At 45.0% G+C, this 12,540-nt stretch overlaps 1 protein-coding gene across 1 annotated transcript in view; it reads left to right on the top strand.

The window, feature by feature from the left end:
• Positions 1–7,030, top strand: part of timp2a (TIMP metallopeptidase inhibitor 2a) — a 41,026-nt gene extending 33,996 nt beyond the window's left edge. The window contains exons 4-5 of the mRNA XM_063221985.1: positions 1,179–1,303; positions 3,136–7,030. Coding sequence (XP_063078055.1) covers positions 1,179–1,303; positions 3,136–3,333 — 323 coding nt within the window. The 3' untranslated portion in view covers positions 3,334–7,030. The remainder of the gene's footprint in view (positions 1–1,178; positions 1,304–3,135) is intronic.
• The last annotated feature ends 5,510 nt before the right edge of the window (positions 7,031–12,540 follow it).

Raw genomic sequence — 12,540 nt, 5'->3', positions numbered from 1 at the left:
GGAGGTGGTGGAAGAGGTGGAGTATGAGGAGATGGAGGTGGTGGAAGAGGTGGAGTATGAGGAGGAGGAGGTGGTGGAAGAGGTGCAGTATGAGGAGGAGGGGTGGAGTATGAGGAGATGGAGGTGGTGGAAGAGGTGGAGTATGTGGAGATGGAGGTGGTGGAAGAGGTGGAGTATGAGGAGGAGGAGGTGGTGGGGTATAGGAAGTAAACGATTGTAATAAAGGAGGTGGAGGAGGTGGTGGAAGAGGTGGAGTATGAGGAGGAGGAGGTGGTGGGGTATAGGAAGTAAACGATTGTAATAAAGGAGGTGGAGGAGGAGGAGGAGGAGGAGGAGGTGGGGATTATAATGTGTGTAATAGCTAATGTCTGCAGGAAGCGAGCGGGGAAGGGGGAAATGAAGTAAGCGCTGCCTCAGCTGTTCCGCATAATTAGTGGTTCATTTCATGGGTTTGTGTGTGTGTGTTATTTCATGGGCTCGTGACTTTCAGGTAGTCAAGAATGAGGGACATTCATGTAATGAGTGTGTGTGTGTGTGTGTGTGTGTGTGTGTGTGTGTGTGTGTGTTGCGTGTGTTACAGGGAAGGCCAAGGCCAATGGTAAGATGCACATGACTGTAATATAATGTGTGTGTGCGTGCGTGCGCGCCTGTGTGTGTGTGTGTCGTGTGTGTGTGTTACAGGGAAGGCTGAGGCCAATGGTAAGATGCATTTGAGGAATATTGTAATGTAGTGTGTGTGCATGTGTGTTTGTGTGTGTGTGTGTCCTGTAGGGAAGGCCGAGGCCAATGGTAAGATGCACGTGAGGGGTATTGTAATGTAATGCGTGTGTGCTTGTGTGTGTGTTACAGGTAAGGCAGAGGCCAATGGTAAGATGCACGTGACCCTGTAATATAATGTGTGTGTGTGTGTGTGTGTGTTACAGGTAAGGCAGAGGCCAATGGTAAGATGCACGTGACCCTGTAATGTAATGTGTGTGTGTGTGTTTGTGTATTGCAGGTAAGGCAGAGGCCAATGGTAAGATGCATTTGAGGAATATTGTAATGTAGTGTGTGTGTGTGTGTGTGTGTCCTGTAGGGAAGGCCGAGGCCAATGGTAAGATGCACGTGACCCTGTAATATAATGTGTGCTGTGTGTGTGTGTGTGTGTGTGTGTGTGTGTGTGTGTGTGTGTATTGCAGGTAAGGCAGAGGCCAATGGTAAGATGCACGTGACTCTGTGTGACCTGATCATGCCCTGGGAGGCCATGAGCGCCACGCAGAAGAAGAGCCTCAGCCAACGCTACCAGATGGGCTGCGAGTGCAAGGTAAACACACACACACACACACACACACACACACACACACACACACACACACACACACACACACACACACACACACACACACACACACAGGGGGATAGCAACAACAACATCGCGAGTGCAAGGTAACCAAACAAACACAGTTCTATTTTTGCACACCTCCTTTGGCCTGGGGCCTATACTAAGAAGCTGGTTCAGGAGTTAACAGGTCAAGTTAAGAGGTACAGTAAATCATCTAATAGAAGAACCTGAAGTCCTCTCCAGGCTCTTCTATCAGATGATTTACCTCTTAGCTTAACCTGGTTTACTCATCAGTAAACTTATCAGCTTCTTAGTGTAGGCAGCTGCGTAGGAGTGGAACCCCTGGGTCACTAACATTAGAGACAGAAAGCTCCCGCACACTGCTCCCATTTGCAGCATTCACTTGCAACGTCTCGGTCTGTTGACCTTTGTCATCAATTCAACCGACACGTCGCAAGTAAACGCTGCAAATGGGAACAGTGTGCGGGGACTTTCTTGTCGCAAACAAACAAACAAACACATACGCAAACAACAACAACAACAACATGGGGCTGTAAACAGTAACAGCTGTGCTGGTGCCAACAGCAGCTGTGAGCAATAAGCGTGTCGAGTGGGTGCATGCGGTACAGCATGGGAAATGGGCTCGTGTTAGCTGAGCTTAACTGCACCTATTTTTTTTTTGGGGGGGGGGGGCATAATGTGTAATGGCTGAGTGGTGGAGGAGGAGGTGGTGGTGGTGGTGGAGGTAGAGGTGATGGGGGGGCGGGGGGCACAATGTGTAATGGCTGCAGGAAGAGAGGGATTGTAAGAGAGGTGGTGGAGGAGCAGGTGGTAAACGAGGTGGAGGAGGAGGAGGTGATGGGAGGAAGAGGAGGATGAGGTAGAGGAGGAGAAGGAGGAGGTGGAGGTGGTGAAGGGAAATGGGCTTGTGTTAGCTGAGCTAAACTGCACCTATTTTGTTTTTTTATCTCTTTACTTCAGTCAGTTGATGAGCTTCTTTACCGTTCTGTGCAGGGGGGTGGACGGTGCAGAAAGTGCCTTGTTTAGTATGTGTCTGGATAACCAAAGTCACATTGTAATTAAGAGTGTGTATGTGTCTGTGTCTGTGTGTCTGTCTGTGTGAACGCCAATCTACACTAGGGGCTCCCAAACTCATGGCAAGGCCACCCCTGTACCGGTATATTCCAGCCAAGGCTTACATGGGTTGTCGTCGTGCCACACTATGTTTCTGTGCATCGCCTTTCACAACCCTAGTTTAGGTCTATTAGTCAGTGACCCACTGGGATATATAGAATAATTGCCAGGATGCGTTGACTGGTAGGTGACGATCACCTCACAGTATTGACTTTTTATTTTTTTATTTTTGGGCTTGTTGCCTTTATTTGACAGGATGGTGAAGGTAATGACAGGAAGTGAGTGGTGAGAGAGAGACGGGAAGGGTCAGCAAAGGACCCGGCCCGGGAGTCGAACCCGGTTCATCCGCATAGCAAACGAGTGCCCTACCATTTGTGGCACGGAAGGGCACAGGTACACTATTGTACACATAGTTGCTAATGCTAGCGATGGAAATCAGTGCTATGATGCTGCTTTCTTTTGGGCTGGTTCCCATAGATGGGTTCTCAATTTTTGTTTTCCCCTGGCTGTGCGATCCTGGCTGCGCACAACTCAACCTCTGATTGTTGGAAACAGCTGTCGGTCAAAAAATTAGCTCATGTGGTTGGCTGCCAGTGTCTTGCCCCCCCTCACAGCACTTGATTATAAACAAAAAAAAACTACTGGCTACTGACTGCATGTTCACCTTCACTCATGTCCAGATCACGCGCTGTACCTCCTTCCCGTGTGAAGTCAGCACCTCGGAGGAATGCCTGTGGACCGATTGGCTGACGGAGAAGCTCATCAACGGCCGGCAGGCCAATCACTATGCCTGCATCAAGAGAGGGGACGGGTCCTGCGCCTGGTACCGTGGAGCCGCGCCCCCCAAGAAGGAGTTTCATGATGTGGAGGACCCCTAAAGAGACCCCGCCCACTCCACCCTCCCTCACCCCCACACCCCAGCACCATGGCACCTGCCTGAGTATTATAGTAATAACAATAATAATGATAACAACCATAAGGTTTTATTAAAAATATCATTTGGAGGAGAGGGAGGTTCACATAATATGACGTGGTTTTAAAACTGCAGTATTAACATGAATCCAGAGTTCATACCTTCAAGACCAGAACATTAGACTTTCTCAGTAGTCCCGTCCATCTCGTAGCGAGCTAACCCCCTACAGGTGAATTTGTGGCCACTAGGGGCGTCTAGATTTCTAGGCTACCATCTTGTAGCTGCCAACAGCATTTCGATTTGATCCTGTGCTGATGTGAGGCTGGTTTCAGGAAACACTCTCCACACTTTAAAGGGACAATCTGTTTATTTGGCAAAAGCACTTTTGACCTCCCACCCTCCCAACGTCGAAAAAAAAGAAAATGAAAACAAAGCACTTAATTCTGACGTTTTTAGCCCCAAAGAGAATAAACGGCCCCTCATTGCAGATGACGGCAAGCACTCCCCCGAGTTTGGTTCTTTTTAGTGCATGTCTCGAGTTCCAGGCAGCCGGGGGTGAAAAAAAAAGATAGCTTTGTTTGACTGTCGTTAGTGTTTCCTTGAACCATGCCTTGATTATCATGGTGAGGTTGGACTCCGATTGTTCACAGATGTACACACACACACACACACACACACACACACACACACACACACACACACACACACACACACACACACACACACACACACCACGCACACAACTGCACAGCAGACGAAAGGTTAGCCACCAACGCTAATGCCAGTTCACATGCATTTTGTCGAGGTCAAACCAGTGTCGCTGTTGTTTTTTCGAGACCAAAAATAATAATAATATTGATAATAATAATGGTGACAATAACAGTTACAATAATTATCTGAATGTGTAGCTCTAAAATCACGAGGACGTGGGAGTTGTGAGACTGGGGGGGTGCTATAGTACAGGGTGGAGGCTGGAAGGGATTATAATTTGGACTAATCTTTAAAGACGAGGTCCTCACTCTGTTGGTTTGTTTACTGAATACAACATTAATCCACTAACCCAAAACACTGCCATGAAGGAAGTTTCCGATTCCACAAAACAAATGGCCACCTAATGAGGTCTTGGGTCATAATCTTCGCATATTAACACTGCCACATGTTGTTGCTATGGGAACACAATATATTTAGCATAGCATGTAGCTCGTGAAAAAATAGTTATAACTCAATTGACTGAAATCTCAATCCAGTGTCTGTGTCATCATCACACGTATATACATGTATTCTGAAAGCCATGGCTACAGATGAAAAGCCTGTTAGCGCATCGTAGCAACACCATAGTAGCTCCCCAGTTCCATCTTGTACCCCAAAGAGCACCAACTCCTTCTATGTGCCTACAGCAGTGGTTTTCAACCTTGTGGTCGGGACCCCTTATGGGGTCGCCTGGAATTCAAGTGTGGCCGCCTGAAATGTCTAGGTGTGTAAACTGAACACTGATAAATGTTACTAATTAATTAATATTCTGATTGAAATACCACATACAATCTTATATCTTTTCAGAAATATTTATAGGTTTAATAGCCTATAAGTAAGTGCAGTTTTTTCACGTAAAATATGTGTATGGGGTCTCCAGAAGTTTGGGATGTCAAAATGGGGTCCCGGGCTATGAAAGGTTGGGAACCACTGGCCTACAGCTTATTCCTTCCACCTGTACAGAACCATCAGTATCTATATTACCTGTGTCATTTTTACATGTTTATTTGACGATTATGATTTTGCGCTCAATAATAATAGTAATCCTGATTAGCGCTAGAGATGCACTTTTTTATCGCTGCCATCACAAGAGCGTGTAACTGTGAGGATAGATTCCTCATTGGAAGTTTAAAAATGATTCTTTTTTTAAATACCTGTTCATTTCATTCTTTCTTTCTTTTCATCCTTTCTGCTTTCTGTTATGTGCCTCTGTTTTTCATCTGTTTTTCCAAATGAATTAGTCTTTTCCTCCTCAGATATCAAAGTGTTTCCAGGAAGTGCATGGTGGTTATTATAATGATTTGAGTTGTTGGGTCCTTCGAGTCGGAGTGGGCTGCTTTGAGACCGGTCCTGTTCACACCGACATGTTGGGCCACTGAGCAGGCAGACTAAGCTCCTTCAGCTGTGACCTGGTTCTGAAAAGGCTCCTATGTGATTGGCCAGCTAATGAGGATGCTTCGTCTTGTTTCTCCCCTTCTGAGGCACATTACACATTTTATGAGGCTGCGCACGGTCAGCCGAAGTTGATTGGCGGCGGGCTTAGAGAGAGTGTTGCAGGTGTTGCCCTGATTGGCTATCTCCCGAGTCATGTGATCAGGAGCAAGGCAATGGAGCTAGGCTGTGGTTGCTAGGCATTAAGTCTGGACGGACGACGTGCTCTTTAACATTCACGGCTGTCAGGAGATGCAGCACGTCTGGCATGGAGGAATCGAGGATGAGCAAGAGGACAGAAAACGAGAAGCAGAGAAAGACAGAGAGCGAGAGAGAGAGAGGCAGGCAGAGGTGTAGTGACTGGCTGTGGAATGTGCAATGCTTCCCATATCAGCGAGCTGTGTGCTATTTGCAGATGTTCGGCTCCCTGGCCAGAGCATTCTTGACAAGCGACCAGTCACACAAAAAGAAGTATTGTTATTGTTAGCTCAGTGCCGTCATCATGAACCATCATCATCATCATTACTGCGTCTCAGCTCAGTGCACATATAGTACTCTTATCATGTGTCCCCTGTCAGTGTGTGTGAAGGAGCGACATTGTGTGTGTGTGTGCGTGTGTGTTCATGTGCATGTGCGTGCATGTGTGTGTGTGTGTGTGTGTGTAGGAGAGAGAGGAGAGAGACAGAGTGTGTGTGTGTGTGTGTGTGTGTGTGTGTGTGTGTGTGTGTGTGTGTGTGTGTGTGTGTGTGTGTGTGTGTGTGTGAGTACGTGTATGCTTTAGGACGGAGTGCATGCATGTGGAGGTTCATAGCCACCGTTGTGGTTATTAATGACTGAAAGACCATGGCTCAACTTGCCGTCAGAACGGCGTAAATTGAAGTGTCGAAGGTACCAATGTGTAAAAAGATACAGAATCAGACCTTCCGCTCTGTCTCTGTTACCTCCCTTTCTGTCTATCTATCTTTCAATCCCTGTGTCTGTCGATCTGTCTTTCTCACCAACATTTACTGTAAAAACGAGCTCTTGTGACAATATTTGCAACATAACCGAGAGCAACAGTTAAGTCTCCTTTTATAAACCTCATGCTATACGAACAAATAGTGGAATATTACAATTAAGGGCATAATTTAAGAGTTTTGCTGTTGCCAACTTTATTTTTTTTTCTTTTTACTATTTTGTTTGGTAAACTGTGTCTTTATGTATGTATTTACATTATTTTAATGTCCTTTTTTGTACCTTTATCTCTTTGTCTTTGCTCTTTGAGAGAAGAAGAGAAAAAAAAAATGTTTTGAAAAAGTGAGAGACGTCTGTTGCTTTGGATCATGCGAGAGAGCAGCTGTGGGAACAGAACCAGACTATGCATGTCTTTGATCTGCTTCTTCTTGTGTTATTTCCGATGTGGACGTTCACTTTGATGGACAAAACATACAGTATTAATGAAAATAAAAAAACAAAATAAAATGGCGTCATAAAGAAGAACAGTGCCCTTCCCTGTGTTTCTGTTGTCTGTTTTGTCTGTCTGTCTGGGTGTCGTCCTGGAAAAAAGGACAGGGCACAAGTTAGTTACACCCTTATGTTGTCCCTGCCTGATCCAGTTTAAACCACCCCGGCCTCTGGTGTCTGTGTGTCTGCCTGCCTGTCTGTCTGCCTCTGTGTTAGCTATTAGTATTGTTATGGTCATCAGCTGTGTGTGTGTGTGTGAGAGAGAGAGATAGAGACAGAGACAGAGACAGAGATACACAGTGAGAGTGACTATGTGTGTGTGTGCAAGGGTGCGTGCGTCTGTGTAGGTGTGTGTGTGCGCGCCGTGTGTGTGCGTGCCTGTACGTGCATGTGTATGGAAAGTGTCTCTGTGGCAGCAGACAGTTGAGACAGAGGGTGTGGCAGGACAGAGCCGAGGACAGAGGCAAGCAGGCTGGGAAGCATCTCCACATTAGCCTGATTATCATCGACTTTCAAATCTCTTTGAGACTTGGTCTGACCAAGAGCACAACAATAAACATTTCCCAAACGGCATTGTTGAGCCGCCTCCCTTGATTTGCTAAGTGGTTGTTTGCTTCCCGACAAAGTGGAAGGAAGAGTTCCCGATTTTTTCTGGAGCTCAGAAGCGATATTTGTATTGCTCCTGGCCTGACTAGAAGCAATGCTGAAGGACAAGGTGTGGCATCACTAGGAGGGCGCGGCCTGGCTATCTCCACATGGCCTGTAAATGCACCATCCAACATGGCACACTGATCTCTCCTCTCCCATCACACCAGACTGAAACTATTAAAGGTAATAAACAACCGTCATCCTGACATACGGTCGGCAGCTTGTGTGGAGAGGAGATGGAGATGGTGTGCACCATGTGGTGATGTGGTGTGAGACTGAGGGCGCATTCCAATATGCGGACTCCTGTCCTCCCTTCCTCACTTGCCTCCTGTTGGCCTCGTGATGACATTACTGACAACAGAATTGTATTTCAATATCTTGCAAGAGCTCAATTCTAATGACATTTTCTCATTTGCAAACGGGATAGGGAATGAAGAATAGCCTCCCAAAAGTGGTTGTGACTGGGCTTACAGCGGGAGTCTGCAAATTGGAATCCACCCACAGAGTCTATGTCCACATGCTGTAGGATTCCAAACAGTGGGACTCGGTAGTCATATACTGCCCCTCTGTGGCCAAATGGCAACTACAGAGATGTGTTCAGAATCAACATTGCTGATAGCCTCCAGGCTAATGCACGCAATGTACTACGACTCTAATAATCAATGATGCATGCAAAACTTTAGAGGAAGTTTTCCTGCATTTTACAAATGGACTGAAAACAGATTTACTGTATGTGTACAGGGTGTCTCTTCACAAACAACAGACGCTATGGGTTTCAATCAGGGATTTCAACTGCTGCTGTCAAGTGGATGACGAGTGCAGGGGCGACACCAGGGGAGCGAAAGGTTATAAGAGCAGCATTGAGCAGGGCCCCATTGATAGCTGTTAATATTAAATTTTAATTAATTATATATTTCAATTTAATAAATTGTATTGTATTAGTATAGCCAAGGATGCATTATGACCACATGGGCCCCTGGGTCAGACAACAAGAAAGCATTGTGGCATTGTGAGATGTGGGTGTTTACCAAAGATGTTGCAGTGCCTTCGTTATTGGGAGTTTGGGGGGCTTATTCCCCAAGAAATGTTGAAAACACAGTAGTTTAAAGTGAAATTTAAACACAGACACACACACACGTTGTTGCTGCTTCATGCCTGTTACTTGAATGACTGTACTGGAAAACTAGCTACCAACTAGTTGTAAATATTGCACATTACAATTGCTTACTTTATATTTATTATTATTTCACAATGCTACTATCACCATGTCAGAATTGTCACAATAGGACATAACTGAAAATGCACAACAATACCTCTTCTTAATACATACAACTATGTATGTCTGCTGTTGCCCAGTCTTGCACTTGTCTATAAGGGTATTGTATAGGTATACTCTAGGTGTAATGTATGTGTACTGTCTATGTCTAATTGTCTATGTCCACACCTAAAGTCTATGTCTATGTCTGCATGGGAAAGTAAGAAACGTAATTTCAATTCTTTGTATGACCAGTGCATGTAAGAAATTGACAATAAAACCGACTTGACTTGACTTGACAATTTTAACACAACATGAGGACATAAATACAGCCCAACAATTAAGTGTTTTATGTGGATGCTTGGGCTTCAGGGCCCCCATGTAGGCCCGTGCAGGACCCTGTAGGCCCGTGCAGGAATCCATCCTTGAGTACAGCATTTTAATAGTATTGCCTTGCCTTGGTAATCTTTAGTGAAGTGAAAGCCCATTGGGAAACTCCAACTCCCATTGTCATTGTGACACAGCACTCCACAGCACACTGCACACAACGAAATTGCATTTATGCCTCACCCGTGCAAGGGGGCAGCCCTCAATGGCGCCCCTAGGGAGTGAGTGAATACAGTCATGGAGGAGGATTGGGGTACAGCACTGGTTGATTACTCCCCCCACCAACCTGACTGGTCAGGGGTCGAACCAGCAACCTTTGGGCTACAAGTCTGACGCCCTAACTGCTTGCCCATGATGCCCTTTAGCGTTGATTTCAAGCAGCGAACTTGGACAAGTGGCTCCCATTTCAGAACCGTTCCACATTATTTTCTTAACAAGCTGATCTAATGACTGCCGAAAACAACAAGCAGATTAGGTACTAAAAGAAACCAGCTGTGTTGTGTTGTTGCATCGGCAGAAAAGGAGAACATGGCAGGGCTCTATACTTTCCCTAAAGCCAAGATTGACACCTGGGTTTGCACCAAATATGTCATTCAGGCGGTCAGTTCTATTTCTTCTTCCCCAGCAGTCAGATTTTCCCTGGCTGCGACCTACTGAAGATCATATTCGTAAGATAGATGGAGCATAGTGTCCTGATAATGAAAATGAATGGTGCTGATGTGGAACGGAGACGGCAGATGCAGAGAAAATAATTAGTGTTGCCAGATGGAATATGCGCTTTTGGAAATTATCATACACGAATGAAATGGTTGTTGTAAGGCAACTAAATGAACCGAAAGAAAACTCAAAAATTCTCATACAAGAAAAAACAACGATTTTTACTCTTTATAGGCTTCAAACCTATAATAAGACGTAATAAACTAATCTTGAATCTGACATCATGTGTACGATACAAATACGATATTTATCGTACATCTGGCAACACTGAAAAGAATGTGGACGGAGTACACTGCGGCCCTCGCCTTCAGCCAGATTCCACATTCCCAGCTGCAGAGAGAGCAGGGCCGCTGACAGCTTTGACCAGGCCCTGGACAAAATCAACTAAAAGAAGGGCCCCCGACCCAATACATACTGTATAATGTAATGAGGACCCAATTCTGGGGCCTCCTCTCTCCCTGGGCCTGGGTCGGCCTGTTGGCTTCCCTACAGAGAGAACAAACCCTGCAGCCAGCCACACACTGGATTTCATCTAGACGTTTACAGATTTATAACCATCTGATACTTATTGTGAGATCACATCACACTTAGCAGAGAAGTTTATCCAAAATGACAAACTGTGTTTCGATAGCTTGACGTAGGCTTATGTCCATTTTGAAACATTCTGGGAAATTGACATTTTTGTATTGGGCATTGCATTGCATGGTAAAATGCATTTTATACACAGAAGGTTTAAAAAGTATGTTCCCAAATATTCATTCAATTTCCGATTCATAACCAGCTGCTAGTTATTGTGAAATCCCATTACAGTTAGCAGAGGTGTTCATCCAAAATTACACTCAGTACAAACAGGAGACGCAATTCAAGCTGCAGCTTTGGAAGAGAATAGAGAAAGCAAGAGCACAAAACCAGCAAGAGCATTACATGCCATTACATTACATTACATTGCATTTGGCAGACGCTTTATAACCAAAGCGACTTTCAAAAGAGGACATAATCAAGCCAACATCACAAGCAAATACAAAGTGCACAGGAAATATACAGAACAACAAGTGCAGTTGCAAAGAGGGGTTAGTTTTTTTTTTAATTAATAAAGAGTACACACACAGCACACACACAAACACATACACACACGCACACACACAACTCAAACTAAACTAAAACTAGACTAAACTAAAATAAAATAAACATCATGTCAATATTCTGCCCTGGGGCTAGGCCAGCTCAAGCATTAGTTTAGTAGCTCCTCTCGAAAGAGGAAGGTCTTTACTTGTTTCTTGAAGGCTGCAAGAGATGTGCTTAGTCTTGCTGCCTCTGGGAGACCGTTCCACCACTTGGGTACAACAACGGAGAACAGTCTTGACTGGGAGTACCTAGAGCGACTGGATGACATTGCAGGACAGGACAGTTAGGGTGGTGTTAATAGGATGTCAGTTACACACAGTAGTGTTATAGATGGATGGCTGTACTGAACACATTTACATTACATGACATGACATTGCATTACATTACATTGCATTACATTACGCTTATCTGACGCTTTTATCTAAAGCGATTTACATGGATGGATGTGTTGGAAGGGGTAAGGTGGGATTCGAACCTGCAACCCTCTGCTCTTTAGACCACCTCCCTAACCTTTAGGTCACGGCTCAATGGAACAGTTGAAGGACTGCATGAGAAGAAGCACACAAAACATCAGACTGGCACAATGGCACATTAGTGCGGCAGAAGGAATATTATAGGAATACACATTTTACACGCAGGGCAGTCATGGGTAAGCGGTTAGGGTGTCAGATTTGTAGTCCAAAAAGTTGCCGGTCGACTCCCGACCCGCCAGGTTGGTGGGGGGAGTAATTAAGCAGTGCTCTCCCCCATCCTCCTCCATGACTGAGGTACCCTGATCATGGTACCGTCCCACCGCACTGCTCCCTTCCGGGCACCATTGGAGGCTGCCCCCTTGCATGGGTGAGGCATACATTAAGTTTTGTTGTGTGCAGTGTACACTTGTGTGTTGTGGATTGCTGTGTCACAATGACAATGGGAGTTGGAGTTTCCCAGTTGACTTTCACAGCTTTCACTTAATATTCTATTCATATCACCGGAATAGACATTGTGGTTTTCAACAATCCATTGTATAACTTGGTGATCTTTCATTCGCTTTATTTATTTTATTTTATTCATAAGTAGTAGATAGGCCCAGGCTATTACAAAATCCAAAAGATTGCTGCTTTAACTTTGGCATTTGGGGAGATGATATGACAGTCTGTCCCTTAGCAGTCAGAGAGTGTAGAGGCACTGAAATCATACATTATTCAAGTGCCGGATGTGGGAACTAATTTAAAAATACAAGTGTGAAGTCAACCAATACACACAGGATAATTATAACATGGTATTCATTCATCCATTCAGGGAAAAAAATACAAAAGGTGAATTATTTAGTAGTTGAATGGTAGCACTTGCTGCAGTGTCACACACGCATGCATGCACACACACACACTGTTTCCTGGACTCTCTTGTCCAAACAAGAACTTTTGGATGAAG

This window comes from Engraulis encrasicolus, chromosome 17 (assembly GCF_034702125.1).
Source record: "Engraulis encrasicolus isolate BLACKSEA-1 chromosome 17, IST_EnEncr_1.0, whole genome shotgun sequence".
Taxonomy (NCBI): Eukaryota; Metazoa; Chordata; class Actinopteri; order Clupeiformes; family Engraulidae; genus Engraulis; species Engraulis encrasicolus.
The sequence above is the reverse complement of the archived record's forward strand: the minus strand, read 5'-3'. Positions and strand labels throughout refer to the sequence as shown.